The following is a 23,967-nucleotide window of genomic DNA, read 5'->3' as shown; positions in this document are numbered from 1 at the left end:
ATAAAACTATAACTAAATAACTATAACTGAATCTAATCATATTTTGATAATTTTTTTTGATCCACTTCAAATATTGCCTACTGTCTTCCTTGTAAAAAAATAATACAATTGATCTTTGTTGAAGATACAAATTTGATAGTTTCTTATGCCCAAATTATATTATATATATTTAAATTATAATCCCAACTCAACATTGCAGATACAGCGATGTACCTATTGCAGATTAGCACACTGCGATATCGATGCTGAACGATATATTGTGCAGTCCAAATATGTTGTTAGTGTTTAAACAAAATTATAACAACTGCATCTTTTTGTGTGTCTGTATTTATGCTTATATTTGAAATTATATATTTGTATATTTGTGTTTTGTTTTTTTTCATACAGTCAGTTTATGCTAGCTGTTTGTGTTCTTGCCATGCTGACTGCACTAAATTCTTGGGATTTTTTTAGCAAGTTTAGATAATTTGATTAACTTCAGTGGGTTCATTTTTTTTATCTGTATTTTTGGTATTAAGTAATGTTTATAATCCACGTTTCTTCTCTTCAGTTTTGTTTTATCACTGAATTCATTCAAGTGACTTGTAATGTTAATTTATGGCTAATTTTACAGACAAAAATGTCCTGTCTCTGTTACTTTAAAAAAATGGTCCCATGTTATATTAAGTAGCCATAACTACTGCTTGTACTAAAAATAGGTAACACTTTATTTTGACGGTCCATTTGAGTATTAGTAGACTGTCTGCTTAAGATCTGTTGATACTGCTCCTTCAACAGATATTTAACTGACTATAAGAAACTTTGCAAGTACTTTGCAAGTTACACTAACCCTAACCCCAACCTGACAGTCTACTCATAATCTAATGAGAATCAGAAACAGACCATCAAAATAAAGTGTGACCAAAAAGTAAATACAATGTACTTACTGTATTTGTAATCTATTGCAGAACACTTGTGGTGCTCTTCAGGTGGGATGCATGACAGGTTTGATGGTATGAGTAGGTTTAAGGGTGGGTTACAGTGTAATCAATCATAGGTACAATGTAAAGCATGTATTTAGTAAGTACATTGTAACAAATTCGGTGTAATTACATATTAGTTAAGGCCACTTAATATAAAGTAGGACCAAAAAAGAAAAAGTCACTATCAATACGAGCACCTTACATTTGGTCAGTAGACTAAATAAATGCATGTGATGACTGTGCAAAATCTACTTGTGGAAATTACTATTTTTGTGGATTGCTAATATTGTCATGACTATTTGACCACACCTTTAGTGTAAATTTGACCACACCTTTAGAAATTTACGTTGCAATATTCTGCATTAAACATGATATGTGATAAGTCTGGATTTGTCTTTATTTTATGGATAGACGAGCCTGCAAAGTGGAGAAACATGATCAGATTCACTGTCAGCGTAATGATAATCCTTACAAATTTTTGCACCCTGCTTCTGTTGCGACTCATTTATAGGCAGACGCAGGGTTTGAGTGAGTCAGCTAGCGGTTTCAGACACAGAGAGAGACCAGAAATGAATTATTAATCAGCCACATCGCTTTAAGGGAGACATTAAAGAGAGTTCGCTTTGCTTTGATAATCCACCAACACTTTATACCCTGCCCTTCTATCTTTTTAATGACAGTTTTATGCTTTATTATTAAATGATTCAATGCTGCCTTATTGACATTATTTTGACTATGTATTACAGCTACATTTTAAATGTATAGTAATTCTTCTAGAATTCTTAGGTTGTATTTATTTTTTATTTAGAAATTTTGACTGAAATAGAAATTATTTTTACTTGAATTGGTATGATAAACACATCATTTTTTGTAAAGTTTTTCAGTTTGTAAGTGTCATTATCTGTGTCTATGTGTGTATATATGATCACACACAGTACGAAAATCTGTTAATTAACTGTTATCCTTGATAGCTTGTGATTCATTTTCCATTTGTTTGTGCTTTTTGTATTTTAATTTTTAATTAAATATATATATTTAATATATATATTATTTATTAATATATTATATGTTCTGTTAACCTGTTGTTTGGTTATAGCAGATTTATATATATTGCTTGCAGCTTAGTTTGCACTCTCTTGAGACATGGATTTACATTTTTAGGCCTTTCAACTTGTATTTCAGTTTTTTACAGTGGATTTAAAACAAAGGATGCATGTCAGGGCAGTAGGTCGGGAATTGGTCCAGTTTCCAGCTCATTTGGTGTGCAGTAATAGCACAATCTGTCTTTTGGTGGCCATGTCTGTCTGTGTGAGATCAGTTGTGGCTGTGTTTCTTAAAAGTGTTGAGAAAAACATTCAGTGCTATTAGGAAGGACAGCATGGACTTCCAAATGGGATTAAACTGCTCCTAGAAATGTACAAAATAAATAAACTTCTGAGCTGTACAGTAAACCACTGATTAGACCACACTCAAAAATATTTTGCTTCTTGTTCAAGCTATTAATTTAAAATCAACTGAAACAACACAATCATTGATATTTTTGGGACAACTTAATTGTTTTATCTTCAATTTACTTAAATTTATCAATTTGTGTTGGACATCTTGAATGGATTGTATGGAACCCTGAGTTTTTTACAGTGCATTTCTTACTATACAATAATTTTTTTAAGGCTCTGACACTTTTTTACCATCTCTGACATTTCAGGCTGATTTTAATGAGCTGGATCGATCAACTCAATAATCAGAAAGATATGACTGAAGACAATCCTACTAGATATTATTCTCGTTTAGGGTGGATCTTTTAATATATATTTTTAAATGTGGTAAAAAAAAAAAAAACACAAAGCAATTGCTAGTAAAATTTGCAAATGATAACAAAAAAATAGTAAATAACATAAAATGAAACGAGACATTTTGAAGTATTGGAAACTTGTTTATTTGTCTGAATTCATCAGTCATACAGTCAGTTTATGTTTGCTGTTAACATGTTGCTAAGCTGACTACATGAATTTAACTTAAGTGGGTAATTGTTTATCTGTATTTTTTGTTATGAAATAAATTTCTTAATTTTTTTAACCACTGAAATTAGTGCAATGCAGTCTGGGTTTAGAATTTGTCTGAAATAATCAATGCATGACTAGTAATGTTCATTTATGGTTAATTTCTTTGACAAAAAAAGTCCCATGTCTGTTACTTCAGTAAAAAAGGTACACATTTGATCATCAAAATGAGCACCTTTCAATTGGTCAATTAAGCAAAAACATTTCTGACTATACCATCCTTTCATTTAAAGCTCTGACATTCTTTTCCATCTCAGACATTTCAGACTTTAATGATTTTAATGAGCTGGATCAATCAACTCATTAATCAGAAAGATATGACTGAAGACAGTCTTACTGGATACTATTCTCGGTTAGGGTAAATCATTTAATAGTTTTTTCTTTTAAATGTGGTAGAAAAATCACTAAACAATTGCTAGCAAATTTTGCAAATGATGCCAAATGACATTCATTTCAATATGACATTTTGAAGTAGACCAAATTACATTTTTTTTAGCAAAATGTACTTCAGTACATTTTTTACTTTTTACCCTCCCCTATGGTTTTTTAATTAGAGATTTATGCTATGTTATTAAATGATTTAGTGCTGCTTTATTGCCATTATTTAGACTATGTATTGCAGCTACATTTTAAATGTGTTTGTAAATCTTCTAGATTTCGGTTTTGTTTACATTTTTTAGTTAGAAATGTTGCTTATTTGAGACTAAATTAGAATGATAAGCACACTTTTTTTGTAAAGTTTTCCAGTTTGTAAAGTGTTTTCACATCATTTGAAAAATTCTGAATGATACATAATGAGCTGTGGCCAGAAAGGTTGTCGCCTTACCAAAATAATTTTTTTTAAATCCATAAATGAAAATGTGCTGTTAATTTACTCTATAACTACAACTTAGTTTACTCTTAACTACTATTTGACTTTTTTTTTTTTTTAAGAGATTGACAGAAACTGTTGTCCTTGGTGATTCATTCATTCATTTTCTTTTCAGCTTAGTCCCTTTATTGATCTGGGGTCACCACAGCGGAATGAACTGCCAATTTATCCAGCAAAAAACATCCCATAATGTAAATAAGTTGTCATTTAATAAGAAAGTCATTAACTCAATTTTGACAAAAATGTCAGATAGAAGCTTATAATTCTAAGGTGACAAAATAACACTGTCTCCTGGCAATATATTGAGGACAGTTCTATTGTAATGTTTATGCACTGTTAAGGTGTTAAAAATTCCATTATGCTTTAAACCCTCTTTTTGGTGTGATCTTGACCAGATAATAGTGAAAGATGAGCTGTGTGGTGTTAGCGAACAGTAGTTAGAAAGAGATCTATCTGAGATTAGTGCTACATTATCTAACGAGCGCAGTCATTTCCAGCAGAACATGAACTGAGAGATGGGCTGATGTCCAATCCAATCCAATCACAATGAAACACAGCAAGATTGAATTCAGGGGAAATGGGAGCAAGACAAAGATACAGAGACAATGGCAAGGGAAGTGCATCCTCCGTCTGAGCAGTTCTTCATCTTGTGATTTCTGAAACACATTAAGAGATATGGACGCCTGCCAATCCTGCTGTTTTTTACAGAATGAACAGCAGCAAGAATTGCAATTTGTGTCTGTTCACGCTTCACTGATAGATGCCCTCTAATGCTGTTTAATGTGGTCAAAGCACACGCTCTCTAATGCTCATCTGCACTCATGCGTAGCTCAGAGGCTCAATGGAGAGCACTAGAGTAGAAGGAATATAATTAAATATGCGCTTAAGTGTGTGTTTACACAAGATTCAGGTGTGATTTTGTTGAGTGCTGTGTTTTGTGCATTTGTCAAATGAACAGGAAGCACTTTCAGGCCATTGAGCAAATGTGACAGTCATTTATTGTGCGGGTTATTAGCATTATGCCACCAGTGGCTTTCAAACGATTGAAAACTGGCTTTGCGTTCGGAGAAGAGACAGAATGATCTCCCTATGGAGCTTTTGAAAAGATGAATCCACGGGTAGGCTTCAATCAATGATTAATTTCATCCATCAAAGAAGCAATTTCTATGCAAACAGCATGATTTGCAGGCTCTAATTATTAGTAGTCATTTTTTATTAGGTTTTGTCTCGCTCTTGGTGTGTGTGTGTGTGTGTGTGTGTGTGTGTGTGTGTGTGTGTGTGTGTGTGTGTGTGTGTGTGTGTGTGTGTGTGTTCATATTGTATCCTCCTTTGTACATAATGAACTCAAACAGCAGAAAGGCTTAATAAATAACGAAACTGATCTAGAAAAACCTTCTGAATGTTGCACTTTCGGATGGGTTTTTATTATTACTCCAAGATCTGTAAGATTTGGTAGTTTGTACAGGTGAGTAAAAATTCTACTGGTTATCTGAATATCCTGACAGGGTGAAATAGTGTTGCATAAAGAGACTTATCTTCAGGAGGCGATTAATCACCGTTGAACATTAATGACTATGATCGTTTTTGCAGCGAGAGCAACTGAATTTTAAGTGGAATGGCTGGAGGCCATTAAATGCATTGAGCTGATGTGTGTGTGTGTGTGTGTGTGTGTGTGTGTGTGTGTGTGTGTGTGTGTGTGTGTGTGTGTGTGTGTGTGTGTGTGTGTGTGTGTGTGTGTGTGTGTGTGTGTGTGTGTGTGTGTGTGTGTGTGTGTGTGTGTGTGTGTGTGTATAATTATACAGCTTTGCTGGGGTAAGGAAACATTGAGCGATTGAATGTTTGCGGTGGAAGGTACTTATCTAAATTTCAGTTTTAAAACTATCCATTTTTTTGCCTGGAGCTTCCCATCTGCCAGTTATTCAAGCTGATATAACTAAAAGATGGCTTTTTTGTAATTCAGGTCATGCTTGCTGTATAAATTCATATTTTAAATTATTTTTATTGAATATGAATTCATAACTAGACATGGGTTGATAACTATTTTCACAGTATACCGTGGTCTGGAAAAGTAAAGGTTTTAATACTGCCAAAAGTTTCTGTAAAACCATTCTTACGATATGTAAAAAAAAAATGTATTTAAATTTTTGTTTCAAGTTTTTTAGGACAATAGTATCTCCCAGAAAATATCTATAAAGATGCCATTTAAATTGTATAGATATCAGTGATTTTGAAACTAATGAAGACAGCAGAAGTCAATTATTCTTTTGAATTATTTAGCCTGACATCTTTACTGCTCCAAAATGTTTGAAATGTTTCCCAAATTAAAATATGTTGTGTTCAAAAGTTTTTTACCCAGAAATTTAAAAAGAATATATTTCAGAGCAGTAATCATAATACTGTGAAATCCAAGGTTAATATACCATTCGAATGTTATATCGACCCATACCTATTCATAACTGAGACTTTTTAGTAATAGTTAGTAAGCAAATGCTGGTAATGCATTAAGAAATAGAAAACAAAGGGAAAAAATGTTACATTATTAACATACTGCTTTTATTCATTGTTTAATTCATGTTTTTTTTATAATATATTACCATGTTTATAATAAACTGCTAATAGAATAATCACTAAAATAATTGTAACACTTTAGAATAAAGGTTGTTAGTTACTGTATTAACTTCAACAATGAGCACTGCATTTGTACAGTGATATTCATCTTAAATTTTTTGTTTGTGTCAAAGAATTTTACTTGATTCATTACTTTTTTGTGTGTATGAATACATTTTTGTGTGTGTAAATGATCAATTAGATTCTGGTAACACTTGGTTTAATTTTACTCAAAAATATGTTGCTTGTTCAAACTACTTATGTAAAATGAGCTGAAACAACAAAATTCTTGAGTTTTTTCAGGGACAACTTAAAAGTTTTTTGTTCAATCAACATAAATTTGTAAAATAATTAGGTTGAATTATTTAGTTATTTGCATTGGGAGAACTTGAATGAATTGTGTGGAACCCAACATTTTTTAAAAGTGTTATTACAAAAAATGGATGCTTTAAAATGTTGTTTTTCTTTATTAGTTTTCTAATACCTAATGTATTACCTAATTAGATTAATGACTACTTTTACATAAGCATGTTATTATGGGTTGATTTTTAAATGTTCCTTTCATGATCCTGATTTTACATGTTATAGAACATAAACCGTTAACGTCATTGCATCATTACGCTATCCACACTCCTCTGAAGTTTCATTTAATTTTGGGTGTTTAATTTAAACATTTTCGGCTTTATCTGCAGTTCAGCACTTTCATTCAGGGACATTTCATTCATGCCCCCGTGACAAACTGAGGTGTTGGATGCGAGTAGTATTAAGGACTGGAAAAAAAGTGTTGTTTAAATGGAATTTGATACTGCATGCCGAATGGGAAAAAAAACTCCACATTTTGGGGTGTGTCTGTGGTTCTTTACTGGCTCGGTACTGGCAGAGAATAGCCAAACAGCCGTGTGTGTATGGAAAATCCATTCACAAAATGTGGCGCTAAGTACTACATGATGGTAATGATTTTGTGCTTACATGACAATAAAGACACTAAAATCGGCATACTCCACGTCTTAATCGGATTTCTGTTTAGTTCAATTAAGAATTTAATAAGATTTAATTAATCAAAAATCACTGTTTATATCATGGTGTCCATGTAAACATACTCAATGTTAATTTACAAATATGATATTATGACCATTCAGTTTAAAAACCTATTCACATTAATACCTTCTAGCTTTATTACCTGCCTGTTATTAAGGTTATTATGAGTTGTTTATTAATACTAAAGTGTGATCTCATTCTTCATCATTAATCCTGAATTAATACCTAAACACATAGCAAATTAGTAGTTTATTGAGCTGAAAAATTTTGTAAATTGTGTATTTTGTAAATAGCAAGAATTATACCTTAAAATAAAATGACAGACATTGTTCATTGTTTATCAATGTTTGTTAACTACAAGTCAAGCATACAAATGATTTAACTGATATTAATTAAATGAATCTCACCTTAAACTTATATTCTATAATAACAACCTGAGCTAAAACAAAATTAAAAATAATGTGTAATGCATAAGATTTCAACAGATGTTGTGTGATTTAAACCAAGTCTTTAATGACACATCCGGATCATTTAATGTCTGTCATAAATCTTATTCAAAACACAGCACCATGTTTTAACTTCTTTTTTTATTGCTTTAATTACCAGCTGCTTCCTTTCAGTTTATAATTAATGAAGATGCTATCTGCAGGGAAGGGTTAAAAGCACTGGCTTTCATAAATGTTTCATGCCACAGATTTTACAAAGCAGTCTAATCACCTAGCAAACAGTTAATTGCCCTTTTGTGTGTGAGTGAAGACAGATAGTAACAGTGTTTCTCTGGGTCAGCAGCTGTTAGGCAAGCGTGCTTTATAAACCATCAGCATGTTTATATGTGATCAAGAGGGACATGTTAGGCCATCCCTCGCTGACTTTTTAAACAAGCACCCTGCTGGTCCTCCAGGATGAGGCTTTTAGCTTCAAATTGACAGTCACCTAGGGTAGACATAAACTGGAATGAACTGGATTATTATTAACAAAGTGGGGTGTGTGATGTCAGGGATGTTTAGTTGACATTTTTTGTTTTCGTTGACTTTTATTAATGCAGATTTTAATCAACCTAGTGCCATTTCAGAAAATATTTATGCTGCACAGAACATTTGATTGTACTGTTGCTTCTTACAGTTGAAGTATAATATTATAATATTATTTAAGTTATGAAGTATAGTATTGGATGGTCTATTCTGTAGACCATCAAAAATATATAGCTTAAAGGGGCCAATAGTTTTGATCTTAAAATGTTTTTTAAAAATTTTAAACTGCTTTTATTCTAGCCGAAAAAAATTGCAAATTTTTTCCCCAGAAGAAAATCTATTATCAGAATTATTGTGAGATTTCTTTGCTCTGTTAAACATCATTTGGAAAATATTTAAAAAGAAATTTGAAGGGTGGCTAATAATTCTGACTTCAACTATATGTGTTTTCTTAACTTGCAAATAGTTTAAGCTCTCTTAGCCACTTAAGACAATACTCTGGTTAAGAGTCTAGCATGTAGACAGCAATTTTTGATTAAGTTAATCTGATTAAGGTCATAATCGAATTTAACAGACATCAAATTAAGACATGTGGAGTATGTTGATTTTAGTCATGTTATTGAAGTGCAGTACAGACATGTAAACACCTTAATCAAACTATTACCGTCATGTAGAATATCGCCACATTCTGTGACAGGATAGTCTATACACACACAGCTGTTTGACACTATTCTCTGCATCTACAGAGTCAGTGAAGGAACACAGACACAGAAGTTTTTTTCCCATGTGGCATGTGGTATTATTATATTCCATTAAAACTACATTCTTCCAGCAGGTCATACTTGCATCCAATATCTTGTTTGTCACGGGGGGTGCATGAAATGTTCCTAAATGTAAGTGCAAGTGCCAAACTGCAGTAAAAGTAGACAAATAAAAAAAAAAACACATGAAAAAAATGTGATATGAAACTGACACAAAATGACATAAATCTCAAGAGAAAACGTGGATAGTGTGGTGATGCAATGAACCTTAATCGAATTATGTGCTATAACATGTAAAACGGGATTATGAAAGGAACATTCAAAAAGCAACTCATATAAACACCTAAATCATATTATTTTCTTCTTCAGATTAAGGTAAATAATTAAATTACTAATGTCCATGTAAATGTAGTCACTGATAATTACTAATCTGGTTATAATTTGGTAGATACAGCTGTTCTGTTAAAATCTTTCCAGATTTAGCATTGCTGTTCCTCATATTTGAATGTTTTTGTATGTGTGTTCTAGATGACAGTGCCTCTGCAACGAGTAGTATGGAGGTGACAGACAGGATCGCCTCTCTGGAGCAAAGGGTTCAGATGCAGGAGGATGAAATTCAGCTGCTAAAGTCAGCGCTGGCTGATGTGGTGAGGAGATTGAACATCTCAGAGGAGCAGCAAGCCATGCTCAACAAGAAAGGACCAACCAAAGGTACCATACATGTCTTTCACAAAAGAAAATCTTAGAGGTTCCAGATTGCACTGTTTATTTTCACTCACCGGCAACTTTATGAGGGCATTACCAAGGTAGACCCTCTTTTGGCTTCTTTTAGCCCTTTTTTACTAGCAAAGCTTAATATATTCCTTATGAATGCAGGACTCTTATTTTGAAAATGGGACAGGAATTAGCTCTGGGTTAAGTCAACACAAGAGCATACCTGATCTGTTCACAGCTCATCAAAATGTGAAACCTGGGAAAGATGGATTGAAAATTTCATACCTATTAACCCACCTGTTTTTCCCAGGATTATACCATATTTTACAGTTCGAGTTTTAGGTTGCTGAAAGAATCCTTTGCACCTTTGTTTTTTCCAGCTTTTCCTTTGTTATTTTGTGCTTTACTCTCACTTTCATTCTGTCCATTTCTGAAAGGACTGGATGTCAGAAGAATGGTTCTTCATGTCTTGAATTTTCATTGCCAAGTTTAAGCCAAGTGTAATGTTTTTTTTTTTTTGTATTTGGAATTTCCCCAGCCAATCGCAGAACCCAGGGGACCAGAGTGAGTGCTCCGACTTGGGCTCTCTCTGGTCTCCATTGTTTTTATTTTCCTGCTTGTTCATAAGGTAGTGACGTATCTCTGTAAACCAATAGCTTTCAGCTGCACATCTTGTTCCACCTTTTGGTTCTTTTTGTTTATACTAGGTACCCTCCCGAAAGGGTACCCAAAAAGTGGTATTATACGGTCCACTTTTAGGTAACTTTTAACAGTGGAAATGGCCATAAATGTCTACCAAACTGTACCATACCTCTCCGTGGAAACGGGCCATAAATGTACAAAGTAGCTGCCATGAGATTAGCTGATTCAGTATTTGCATTAACAAGCAGTTGAACAGATCTGCCTATTAAAGTTGCTGGTGATGTGTATATGTGGTATATTTCAGCTTGCTATTATTCCTCAACAGCTTTGCTAGAATCTTAAGTGTTTGCATCACATACAGTTCTCTACTGAGAATTGTGCCATTTCTTGTTTTCATATCCATCCCATCCATGCTGCAGCTTTAGTGTTTACCCCAATTGCTGTTCGTTCCATATATCTTCTCTGCTTTCCTATCCTCCTATTTCCTGTTCTCTCATACTGTGAGTGTGTTCAGAAGCAGCAGTGAGGAGATGCTCTCCCTCCTCTGACAGCAGTGTTGGGAAGTCAGGTATGCGCTGGGGTTCATGTCTCACTTGTCAGGAGTTACTCACTAATACAGAGAGCAGCATTCAATCATGCCACTGGAAGTTTGTTTTGACTGCATCAGAAATGCATGAACAATAAGGACTGGATTTTCACTTAGGGATGCACTAATAGAAATTTTAGCTCCACTGACATTTTTTAAGTTGCAATAATTTTACTAGTAATTCCACTTAAATTTAAAAAAATAAATTTATGCAGTTGAAGTCAATATTATATAATTATTTGTAAAGCAACATTTTCCAAGTGCTGTTTGTTTTTTAACACATTTTTAAACATAATAGTTTTAATACTTTATTTCTAGTAAGTAATTTATTTAGCCTTTGCCCATGATTACATTGCATAATATTTATTAGGTTTTTTGCAATATACTAGTGTTCAGCTTAAAATGTAAAGACTTAACAAGGTTTATTTGGCAATTAAATAGGTTAAGTTAGGTTAATTAGGTAAGTCTTTAAAAACAGGGGTTTGTTCTGTAGCCAATCGGGGAAACATAATTTCTGCTAATAATATAGTATATACTTTACAATTTCTATTTTATTTTAAGACCTCCAGCCAAACTAAAAGAAAAAAATGTTATAGAAAATACTGTGAAAAATGCCTTTGCTCTGTTAAAGATCTCTTGGAAAATATTTGTAATACACATTTCACAGGAGGGCTAATAATTTTGCCTTCAACTGTATAGAAATAAATCAGTTTAAATGTTGGCATGACTTGCTGATCATATATTTTTGTATTGCTAGTCCATACTAAATGTGTGTCATCTTAAATTTTAATCAGATATTTTGTTTGTTTATTGTTTCTAAGATAAGCATGCTGATACACTGTGTATTCATCAATATGCAAAGCAGATGTTGTAATTTCCAGTCTGATATTTATTCACATGCTGTTATACAAAGCAAGTATTTGAGTGACTCCATTTGTTACTTAAACGATCAAGATCATTGAATAAATCATGAGTTATGTAACAAAGGCGCTTAATGCTTAATCTACTGACTTTCATTAGAGATGCTCAATTAAGTTCCTACCAGATTTGTTTCAAATGTACTGAAATTAATTTATTCATTATTGCATTTTACCCTAGTTGAATGATTTTTGTGTTTTGGATCATAACCATTATGATTTAACAGTAAATGTATTATATCAAAAACTTTTTCATTTAAAAACCATTTGAAATATATTTATTTTGAGGGATAGCTCATCAAAAAATGTTATTGTATAAATATTTACTCACCTTTATGTTTCTAACTAGTATGCCTTTCTTTCTTCTGTGGAATGTAAAAGAATATATTTTGGTACAAAATTGTGCTAACCAAATGTTTAATTTCCATTAATTTTTTGTTGTATAAACAAAAGTCATTTGGGAAATAAAATGACACTGTTTGGTTTAAACATTGCTTTAAAATATCTAATTTGTGATCATTAGAAAGTGAGGAGCAGGGGTTTCAAACTGCCGGCCCGCGGGCCATTTGTCGCCCCCCTCCGGCCCGCAACTGACGTCAAAATGTAACGAGATTCGGCTCAACGAAACATATATTTTTGAATAACTATCATTCATTGTTGTGCAGTGGCATATACGCTTCTGGTTGGATCAGGGTGGGGCCAAGTTTGGAGCACTCACTCTGATCCCCCGAGCTCTGCCAGGGTTGTGGAAATTTCAAATTGAACCAAAACAAATGATTACAACTGGCAAGAAAAATTCGGCACATGTGTCAATCAGCAGAACTTGGGAAGTTAAAAAAATACACTTCTGGTTTGGACCCTCACCTACTGGACATTTAAGGTACTGTACTATATATTCGGGTTACTTTCGGTTTCTCTAAGTAACACACATGCAGATTGTTTCTGGGCCTGACTCAAACGTTGAAATATATGTCTCTATTTTTGTAAATATTCAAAGGTCGTTTGATTATAATCAGTTTTATACAACCTATATTTTGTTGTAAAAACACCTCTTCATGGCTTACACGTTATGCTGGTTGTGCAAATATGATAATTTTGCTAATATTAGATTTAAATAGTCTCGTTAATAGATTTTCCTCATATGCATATTAAGATTTGTATAAAAATGTGCATTAGAAATTTTTTACAGCTGGCTAAATTGAACATGTTTAAGTAAATGTGAATATATACATACTGTTCCCCTCTTTGTTGTAGTTTTACAACAAAAGAATGATATTGAGAAGAACAATTGCCAGTAAAGTCAATAAAGTTACCCAAACTGCATTCTGCTGCCTTACACAATCTGTTAAACTTTTGGTTAATCCACAATTGATTTGGACATAATAATTCTTATTATTATGCCTATTAATAATTTGTAGTATTTTCATAAAAATTTAAACTACCCCTTCAATATGTACAAGAAGGAAAAAGAAAAAGCTGTAATATTCAGGGGAAGAGTGTCTGAGTGCATCAATTACATCAGATTTCCATTTTTTGTTGTGCTTAAATGTTAAAACAGCCCTCCTATGAACTATCAGTGACTGCTATGGCCTCCCGACAATTTGAGTTTGAGACCCCTGCTCAGAAGCATTATGAGGATGAGTAAATCATGAAATGAGTAGATTTTTGTGGACTGTCACTTTAGGTAAAAATTTATGTGGGAATTATAAACTTAAGTCATGGATGTAACTATCAGAAAATTGTTGACTGTTTTTCAAGCAATTTATTGAATCTGTTTTATCTTTCTGCATTTTAGCTTACAGTACTCTGATTCTGTCAAATAAGAACAGGTTGAGTAACCATGTGAAGGTGGCAGGCAAGATTGACAGTTTTAACCAAACTGGTCCAATGGCAATTTACTGTAACTATGTTGTAAAGAAAGCTCAGGGTATCTTTTGTACCCCGGATCAGTCAGTGTACTTTGTATTCAGCAGCTGCCATCAGGATGTCTTTAGAGTTCCTGCAGGACAAACAGAATTAGAAATTCTTTTATTATAGTGGCCATTAGGTCATTAAATGAGTCCAGCAGCGAGGGAGATACATCTAAAAATTTGTATTTTATGTTTTGTGGTAATTTGTTTTGTGGCCTGTGTGTTATGGCATTTTGCTGTCATTTTAGTTTCCCTAAACGAGATTATAAAGTTGAGTCTGAGTTTGAAAAGAAATACATAATTGATAAAGTTAACAAGAGCTCTTAAACTTGCCTCAGGAAAAGAGTGGAACTTACTGCATCCAATTAAAACACATACATATTAGCTGATTCCTTGTGATGGTTGATATACTGTGCATCCCTGATTTCTCTCCAGCATGTGTGACATAAAGCCCTGACATGTGTTTAGAGAGTTTAGTGAGATTAACACTGTAAACATGCTGCTTAAACATCCCTAATTACATAATGCTAACTGACAAATCTAACAGACTGCATCCATATTGTAAAATCCATCAGAAGTGAACCTAGATTGTGCTTAATTTTGGAGATGAAAAGAGGCTCATTTCCTTAAGTGTATTGATTTTTTGGTGATTGTTTAACAAAGCTTTCCTTAATCCACATAATCCTTTGAACTGTAGGAAATGGTGTGTAATTAGAGTCACATTTCTTTACCATGTCTGAGATTTTAAAAGATTTTCTGCTTTGCTTATTAGCCGCAATGCACAAAATTGCGCTTCCAAATGTCAACCCGGGGTCTGAAGCTCCACCATTAAACTGTTAAAGAAGCACTCATTTTCGCAGTACTTTGACTCACTTTATCAGTTCCTCTGCCCGTTTGAAGTGTATGCAAGATGAGTCATGCTTTGTTTCTGCATAATCCTTGCTGCTCCATGCAGGCTGATCTCTTTGAAACAAAAAAATCCTGCTCTATTTCTTACTGGCGCTTTTGCCTCATTCTTTCTTTTATTTTTTCTGCTCTATCTCTGTGCCGCTGCCTACACATTTATCACACATTCGAGAAACCCTGCTGTGATGAATATTTAAACATGCAGACTCGTAGGGTAATGTAAATAAAGGCCTTCCAAAATCTTTTCCATCAGCAGTTAGTTAGACTGCAGGTGTGAGTTGCACAAAGGGATATTCACTATCCCAAGACTTTTGCAAACCACAAATGTATTTTAATGAAAGCAGGAGAAACATACTCTGTAATTCTGTGGTCATGGGTTTATTCCGGATCTTTCTGTATAGATTGAATTTGACATCTGGAAATGTATACCATGTCGTCTGTTAAATATTTAATACATACACCTCCATGCACAAGTTTGGGCGCAGTAAATTTTTGCTGGTAGATATTAATAGATTTATTCGGCAAATACTAATTAAATAGGTCAGATAATAACTGCAAGTGCATATAAAAAATGTTAACATTCTTATAACATTGTTACGCTTTTCAAATAAGAGATGTTCTTTTGAGCATTCTATCAATCTTTCTATTTATAAATATGCCACAGCCATATTACCCTGTAGCCCAAGACCGTTTACTCACTGAAGCTAAGATGGGCTGAGCCTGTTCAGTACCTGCATGGGAGACAACATGGGAAAAGTAGGTTGCTGTTGGAATTGGTGTTAATGAGGCTAGCAGGGGGTGCTCAACCTGTAAGTCGTAATGCCCCAGTATAGTGAAGGGGACATTATACTGTCAGTGAGCACCCTCTTTTGGATGAGGTGTTAAACCGAGGTCCTGACTCTCTGTGATCATCAAAAATCCCATGGCACTTTTTGTAAAGAGTAGGGGTGTAATCCCTGGTGTCCTGGCCAAATTCTTCCCATCGGCCATTACCGATCATGGGGGTCGCCAAAGCGGAATGAACCTCCAACTTATTCAGCATATGTTTTACACAGCAGATGTTCTTCCAGCGGCAATCCAGTACTGGGAAACATCCATACACACACATACACTACAGCCAATTTAGTTTATTCAATTCACCTAAAGCGCATGTGTTTGGACTGTGGGGGAAACCCACGTGAACATGAGGAGAACATAGAAATTGACACAGAAATTCCAACGGTCCCAGCCAATGCTCGAACCAGTGACCTTCTTTCTGTGAGGCGACAGTGCTAACCACTGAGCCACTGTTTCACCCCTCAAAGATATATTATATTTTGTAAAATAGACCAAGAGTAGTTATGACTCATCCTGCAATACAAAGATTGTTGTTCAATCAGATGCTATCTAGAGTAAGAATGTCCCTCCCTCTATACCATATTCAACTAAGTAGCATCAAATGATAATTTATAACTATAGCTGTGTCTCATTTCAAAGGCTGCATCCTCTGAAGGATGCATTCGAAGGGTGCTGCGTCATCGAAGACCATCTTATTTAAAATTAAAAAAAGGCTTTTCCGAATGCAGCCTCAAAATGCGTCCTTTGTTTGCCTTCAATGACGCAACTAGTGGATCCTTTGTGATCTTGAAAGTCCCCAGATTCATTGCGTGCTGATAATGGCAGGATGTTTTTAAAATAAAACACTGCATTACAGTTTTAAATATATGAATTAGGTGAATTAGGTTTTTTTACTTTAATATCTAAACACGTCATGTAAAAAACAAAGAGTATGAAATGTCTTACTAAAAAGTGATTTTAGAGACGTTTACATTTTTGTGTGTACATATATGGATCAAAAGGAATGTATTTCCAGATTTTGAAAACTTTGTTTTGCCTTCAGATTGCTTAATATAAGTTTTAAATTCACTTTGAGCAAAAGTCAATTATTAATTGTATTAATGCTCATTAACAGCTGCTGTTATGGTGGCTATGTGAGGAGATCTGTCCTCTGTAGGCTAGACTGTCTCATTTCAAAACGCTCGATTTGACCTGTGTGGACTTCGAAGGACTCAGCTTGGAAGTTTACTTCCTTTGGAGGATGCAGTCTCTGAAATGAAACACAGCCTAATAGTCTATGATGTAACCATACAAACTGTTCATTTAAAACAAAACAAGTCTTTAAAACATCTATCTGTGTGACCTGTTTAAATCTCCTATTTCAATAAGAAAATCATCAACTCAACTGAAAATTTCTATTTCATGGGGTCTATGAGAATCTAAATTCCCTATTAAATATTTTTGTCAAATATCTTTCAAGTGCAGTGCTGTTAATAATTCTGCCTATGTGTCTTGTCATCTTTCAGCAAGACCAATGATCGCAGCCCTGCCCCTGAGACCCACGGTCAACAACGGTACTGTCCTGCCTAAGAAGGGTGGCACACTGCCATCACCCTCCAACTGCAAGAAGGACAACAACTCACCAGCAACCAGAAGGTAAGACTCTTAGAGCTGGAATACTGTGTGACATTAGTCCAGATTTCAATCCAGATTAGCAGTCTGGACAACTTGATGCTATTTGCAGAAACTCTATAAGCTAGTCTGCTCAATAGAGTTGGCAGATTTCACAGAAACTGACAAATCTTTTTTTTTATTCATTTGGAGGATGTGAAAATACTTTCTTAGTTTTTTCTTTTGAGAGTTGATATGAAATACTGTTGTCTGTATTGTTTTGCTGTACAGTGCTGGATCACCTTTAGCACAATAGTGAGACTCTTCTAGTGCATTTAAATACACAAGATAACAGTGCAGGGTTTTGTCTTTTGAAGGTCAGCTAATGTTTTTTTTTTATCAGTTTATGATAAGCAAACAAAGAAAACCAGCCATTTACAGATCTTCAAAATGTGATACAGGATGCAGTGCTGTGCGACTTAGATGAAAACGAACAAGCCATTGGAATTTCTTCTTTTTAAATGTGACTTCACATCTCGCAATTTCTTGTAATTGCGGTTTAATACTACAGAGATTTGTTTTAGATTCTTGCTTTATTCTCTGTTCAAAGGTTTAAGAATGGTAGGATTTTGGTTGGTTTAATAGATTTTATTGTTTTTTTAATGCTTAACAATTTTGATGTTATTTTTTTAAGAATACTGGGGAAAAACTTATGATGGCTTCCACAAAAAAATAATCACAGTAAATAATAGGATTTTTTTCCTGAGTATATGTTGGTGAAAATAAATGTTTGACAACACAGGAATACATTTTAAAATGAAAAAGAAAAACCTTTTTACAGTCATTGGGCTCTAACAATCTAGGCACAAAGTCTAAAACGCTTGGCGCAAAATCAATAAGGGCGTGTCTGAATCCACTTTTGCTATTTTAAGGATGGAAAAATACAGTTTGCTCCCCAAGTCTAATCTCACATTCCCTTTAATAGTCAGTTGTGTCGCGTCATGGTGCATTTGCTATTTAAATGGCAGAATTGGTAAGTGGAAAAACTGAAGACTTTACTAGCAAAAAACAGTTAAACAGACCATCTGCAGTGCGAGGATAAAGAATGAGCCTCCTCCATTAGCCCTCTTTACTTTCTCTTTACTTTACTTTTACTCTTTGCTCCTTTACAATACGTTCGTGGATAAGGAAACAGGGTTGTATGCACTCCACTGAAGATATTTAATTTTGTTTGTTAAGTGCAAAGATTTGTTTAAAAAAAATTAAATTCAGTTTTATTTCTAGCAAACAAATAAATCAACAATAATAAAGAAGTGTGTGAGTTATATTCAAAGACACGTCCTATTCTTATGCCCCGTATGATGATGCATACATCTCCAAAACCCAACAGGTGGACAAATCTAAGCTTGTTTTTATTCAAACAAATTTAAGTAAGCATATAATGAATAATACTGCTAAAATTAATAACATTATACAAATGCAAATTGAATAAACTGAAAATGGCGGTAATGGATTCGCCATTGAAACAACGTAGTGTAAAATGAAATTTAGGGTTGCGCTGGTCTGAAAATAGCGACAAATCGCGGCAAACGCGTCTTGCAGCAGGTGTATGGTAGGGCCCTTTGTGCGTTAAAATTTTCACTATCATGCTCAAGAAAAAAATATTTAAAAAAAAACTAATTGCTATTATTATTATATTTATGGATTCTAGTATTCTTTAAAAATGCTTCTGCAATCCAGGTCTCTTCAGAAACAAACACAGTCACTCTCCAGCTGTGCAATGTTTTTTTTAGTTTAATAAGTGAACACATCATGCTGAAGAATTAATGAATGAACCAGATAAGTTTATGATTATGAGACGCCAACCCTGCTGCTTTCCCCAAAGTGTCTTTGTTTGTGTGTGTTTGTCATCCTGTGAGACCTCTTATGTCTGTTGCATGTTCTACACTTTCCCATCCACCCAGATTTCTTCTAAAACTACCCTACAGGTGAGCGTTTTTTCCCCCTTAAGCATCTGCAATCTCCTCAAAAGTGCTGTGGTCTAGTGATACACTTGATAGTAAAATGCTAAAGGCTCTGTTTTCAAACCATCATTCAGAGCTGTTTTGGAATCCCACAGGAAGCCCCATTGCACGGGGAGATAAGCTTGCTTTAATTTTTGTGAACTATTTTTTTTTTAAGCTTCTCTTCAGGCATTCTTTCATACAGTCTGTAAAGCTTCTTTTCCCATCATGCCTTGAAGCGAGAGCCCTGTGCTGTCCATAGACTAACTCTATACCCGCTTGCTTTCATGCCTGAAGTGCTATTATTCACAAAAGCAGGGAGATCCTGCAGGCTTTTTAACACGGGATAACAACACCATCCGCCAATGGCTGGGCCAGATGAACTTTAGCCTCGCAGTCTGGATTAGACTTGAGCCTGGCAACCAGTGGACTGCTGATGGGCTCTTTTCTTTTGTTGACAACTTTTAAAGGGCACCCAGTCTCAATTCAGCCCTGTCTGATGCACAAAGACACAGCAGATGAGGGCCTAAACGTGTCATGGAGGAACAAGCGCAACAAATGAAATTCATTTCTTCTAGCATATGTAATGTTTGTTGGTCTCGTGTGTGTTTGCTGTGTGTCTTTGGGGCAGGTTGGTCCGGGTGTCCATTTTTACCAGCTGGGATGTTGCCAGTATTATCTCTGCAGTGCCATTTCCTTTTTTTTCTGTGTAAATGTTGACATTTAGTCTTCCTGTTTGAATTACAATCTATTGTAGGGAAATTAGGTTTTGTAAAAGATAATATATGTCTATAAACAGGCACAATATTGCAATCTAATGCATGAAGTTTGGAAGTAAATTTTATTCAAATGTCTAATATGTTTTGTAGTTTGTTTATAAGGCAGTTTAAATCTTTTAAAAATCAAACCAACAAAGTTAAACTTTTGTTTAAAATAAATGAACACTATTTAAAATGAAGAATTTTACAATGAAATGTATTGTTTGAAACATGGATCACACTACATTTTAAGTGTTTGTGTCACTTGTTCCATGTATTTACTATAATATTAGCATTTAATTATGCATTTATCTACATGCAACTTATCCTAAACTTTACCCACGTTTTAACTCTAGCCATATAGTAAGTACACTATTTTAGTAAGTACATAATTATTTATATTTTTCAGTAATTATGTGAATTATTAGGTGAATGTTAAAATAATCTGTAATCAAAACATGTATTCATAAAATAATAAAAGTTCAAAAGTATTGCTCTTTCCTCCTAAATATGAAGTAGCATTAATGAACATTGATAGTACATTGATAGTCTTTGAATGAATCATCATATATTTTATCATATATAATAATTTTTTCCATGCATTCAAAACAGATACTTGTAACTTCTGACATGTTTCTCACCGCTGGGCACATGAATTGGAAACTTGGGCGTACAGAAAATCCATATTTCCTCACTTGAGCATTCATTCATATGTTTATGTGTTCAACTTGTTAAAACAAATTTTGTCACAAGGTGTAGTGCATTTTTATACACAAAGAATAAGGAATCAACAGCTGAAATCAAGTTGACACAAAACCTATGAAACGTTCGAGGTTACTAAAGTAACCCTTCGTTCCCCGAGGAGGGGAACGGAAGCACTATAAGTGGATTTGATTTGTAAAATCCACGCATTGGGAGGATTCGGATCAGAAGCCGCTTGTCTGGAGAGTATTGAACGGGCCAATGAATGAATTAATTGGCAGCGTAAGCTTGCGCAGGTGTGCGACATCTGCAATTATCTCAGCATATAAGCACACCTGAAGCCAGCAGACGCCATCCTTTTAAGCTGAAGAGACTTTCAAACAGCTAAGGGACAGTCATTATGGCGACGGAGTATAGTGCTTCCGTTCCCCTCCTCGGGGAACGAAGGGGTTACTTTAGTAACCTCGAACGTTCCCCTTCGGGGGGAACTTCAGCACTATAAGTGGATTTGATTTGTAAAATCCACGCATTGGGAGCCCATTGAAAGCGCCATAATGACTGCACCTTACCAACACCCCCGATGAGGAGATAGTCAAGCAAGCGTGACGCACCCACATCATGGGGGGCGCGGTCCTCCAACGTGTCCCTGGCCCTAATTTATCCTACTTCAACAGAAGTTTTACGGATTTAGATATATTTTTTGGGAAGTCGTGAGCATCTAGATAATTCTAGGAAATACGACAGTACGTTGGGAAGCGTGCAATCCCGATAGGGAGGACGCTGCGGAGGCCATCCGTTACCCAAGGGGGGGATAGATGGCAGAATTTACATATGGACTAGCCCTAAAAAGGGGGAGTACGCATAGCAAAAGAGTGGTTAGCGGAGAGGGAAGACACGGGTCCGCCCAGGGGGGGGACTTAACCGTGGCGGAATAAGCATATGGGATCGCCTAGTGGGGATCACGCATAGCAGGCACCTATACCCAAAACGCGGGCTGACCAGCGGGCAGACCTACAACGTAGTGGGCCAGCAAGTGACTCCTCCGCTGAGTCAGTGCTGGGGGCCACGGAGGAATCTGCAGGGCTCACCTGACGGGGAACTTTACTGACAGATAAAAAAGGCGCACGTACCTCCGTGTTAGGGAGAATGGCGCAGCAAGCGTGTTTCAACACCCTACCGAGTTGTCTCCTCAATCACCAAAGGGTTACCTAATACCCTTGAGGAAACCGGCTCCACTAGCAGATTGTAAAACCTTGCAAATGTGTTGGGTGTCGCCCAGCCCGCAGCTCTACAGATGTCTGTTAGAGAGGCGCCGCGTGCACGCGCCCAAGAGGATGCAACGCTCCGAGTGGAGTGTGCACGAACTCCCGGGGGACACGGCTGACCTCGACTCGAATAAGCGAGTGAAATGGCATCCACAATCCAGTGGGATAATCTTTGTTTTGATACGGCACTTCCCTGCTGCCGACCGCCATAACAGACAAAGAGCTGCTCAGATGATCTAAAATTCTGAGTACGGTCCACATAAATGTGCAGAGCGCGAACTGGACAAAGTAAAGAAAGGGCTGGGTCTGCCTCCTCCGGGGGCAGCGCTTGCAGGTTCACTACCTGATCTCTAAAGGGGGTGGTAGGAACCTTGGGCACATAACCGGGGCGGGGTCTCAGGATGACGTGAGAGTAATCCGGCCCGAATTCCAGGCACGAGTCACTGACCGAAAATGCCTCCAGGTCCCCGACCCTCTTGATGGAGGCCAACGCAACCAGCAGAGCTGTCTTCAGGGACAGAAATCTTAGAGATACTGATTCGAGTGGCTCAAAGGGATCGGATCGCAGACTCGTGAGAACGAGGGCGAGATCCCAAGAGGGCATGAGAGGGGGGCGAAATGGATTAATTCGCCTAGCACCCCTAAGGAACTGGATGACCAGGTTATGCTTTCCCAAGGTGCCGCCAGCTACCGCGCTATGATAAGCGGAGATGGCGGCCACGTAAACCCTGAGAGTGGAGGGCGACAGCCTGCTGTCCAACTTCTCTTGAAGGAAAGAGAGCACAACACTAATCTGGCAATTTCGGGGGTCTTCTCTGCGAGAGACGCACCATTCAGTGAATAGACTCCACTTCAGGGCGTAGGCGCGCCTCGTGGAGGGGGCTCTAGCCTGAGTGATGGTATTAACCACTGCAGTCGGTAGGTTACCTAAGTCTTCCTCGCGTCTAGGGACCACACGTGGAGGTTCCAAAGATCGGGGCGAGGGTGCCAGATGGTGCCCTGTCCCTGAGAGAGTAGGTCCTCTCTCAAAGGGATCCGCCAGGGGAGGGCCGTCGCGAGGAGTGAGAGCTCTGATATCCAGGTCCGGTTGGGCCAAAGGGGCGCAACTAGCAGAACCTGTTCCTCGTCCTCCCTGACCTTGCACAGAAACTGCGCGAGCAGGCTCACTGGGGGAAACGCATACTTGCGCATGCCCCGAGGCCAGCTGTGGGCCAGTGCATCCGTGCCGAGAGAGCCCTCGGTCAGGGAAAAAAACAACTGGCAGTGAGCGTTCTCGGGGGAAGCAAACAGATCGATCTGGGCCTCCCCGAATCGCGCCCATATCAGCTGAACAGACTCGGGGTGGAGTCTCCATTCTCCAGGACGTAACAGCTGTCGTGAGAGCGCATCGGCTGCACGATTGAGCGTGCCTGGGACGTGAATGGCGCGCAGCGATTTCAGCCGCGGGTGACTCCAGAGGAGCAGACGGCGGGCGAGCTGAGACATGCGGCGAGAGCGCATACCCCCCATGCGGTTGATATACGCCGCCGCCGCCATACTGTCCGTCCTGACCAGCACGTGTTGCCGCTCCAGCACCGGTAAAAAGCGGTGGAGAGCGAGGAACACTGCCAACAGCTCTAGGCGATTGATATGCCAATGCAGCTGGGCACCCTTCCAGAGGCCCGCAGCCGCATGCCCGCGACACACGGCCCCCCAACCCGTGTTGGAAGCGTCTGTTGAAACAACAACATGGCTGGACGCCTGTCCTAGAGGCACACCGGCCTGTAGGAACGAGGGGTCGTTCCAAGGGCTGAGGGCGCGGCGACACAGCGCAGTAACCGAGACCCGGTGTGTGCCCGCGTGCCATGCGCGTCTGGGGACCCGATCG

General features: G+C 36.8%; 1 protein-coding gene across 34 annotated transcripts in view; it reads left to right on the top strand.

The window, feature by feature from the left end:
* Positions 1-23,967, top strand: part of eml1 (EMAP like 1) — a 120,750-nt gene that overhangs the window by 58,770 nt on the left and 38,013 nt on the right. For 23 of the 34 annotated variants that reach the window (XR_015512780.1, XR_015512779.1, XR_015512778.1 and 20 more), the window contains 2 exon segments: positions 9,799-9,981; positions 17,288-17,417. Coding sequence is in view for 31 of the 34 variants with exons in the window: in XM_087289542.1 (XP_087145668.1) it covers positions 9,799-9,981; positions 17,288-17,417 (313 nt within the window). In the remaining 3 variants the exon portion in view is untranslated. 34 annotated transcript variants of the gene reach the window in all.

Source organism: Danio rerio, chromosome 17, assembly GCF_052040795.2.
Source record: "Danio rerio strain M-AB ecotype USA chromosome 17, GRCz13ab, whole genome shotgun sequence".
Lineage (NCBI taxonomy): Eukaryota > Metazoa > Chordata > Actinopteri > Cypriniformes > Danionidae > Danio > Danio rerio.
The sequence above is the reverse complement of the archived record's forward strand: the minus strand, read 5'-3'. Positions and strand labels throughout refer to the sequence as shown.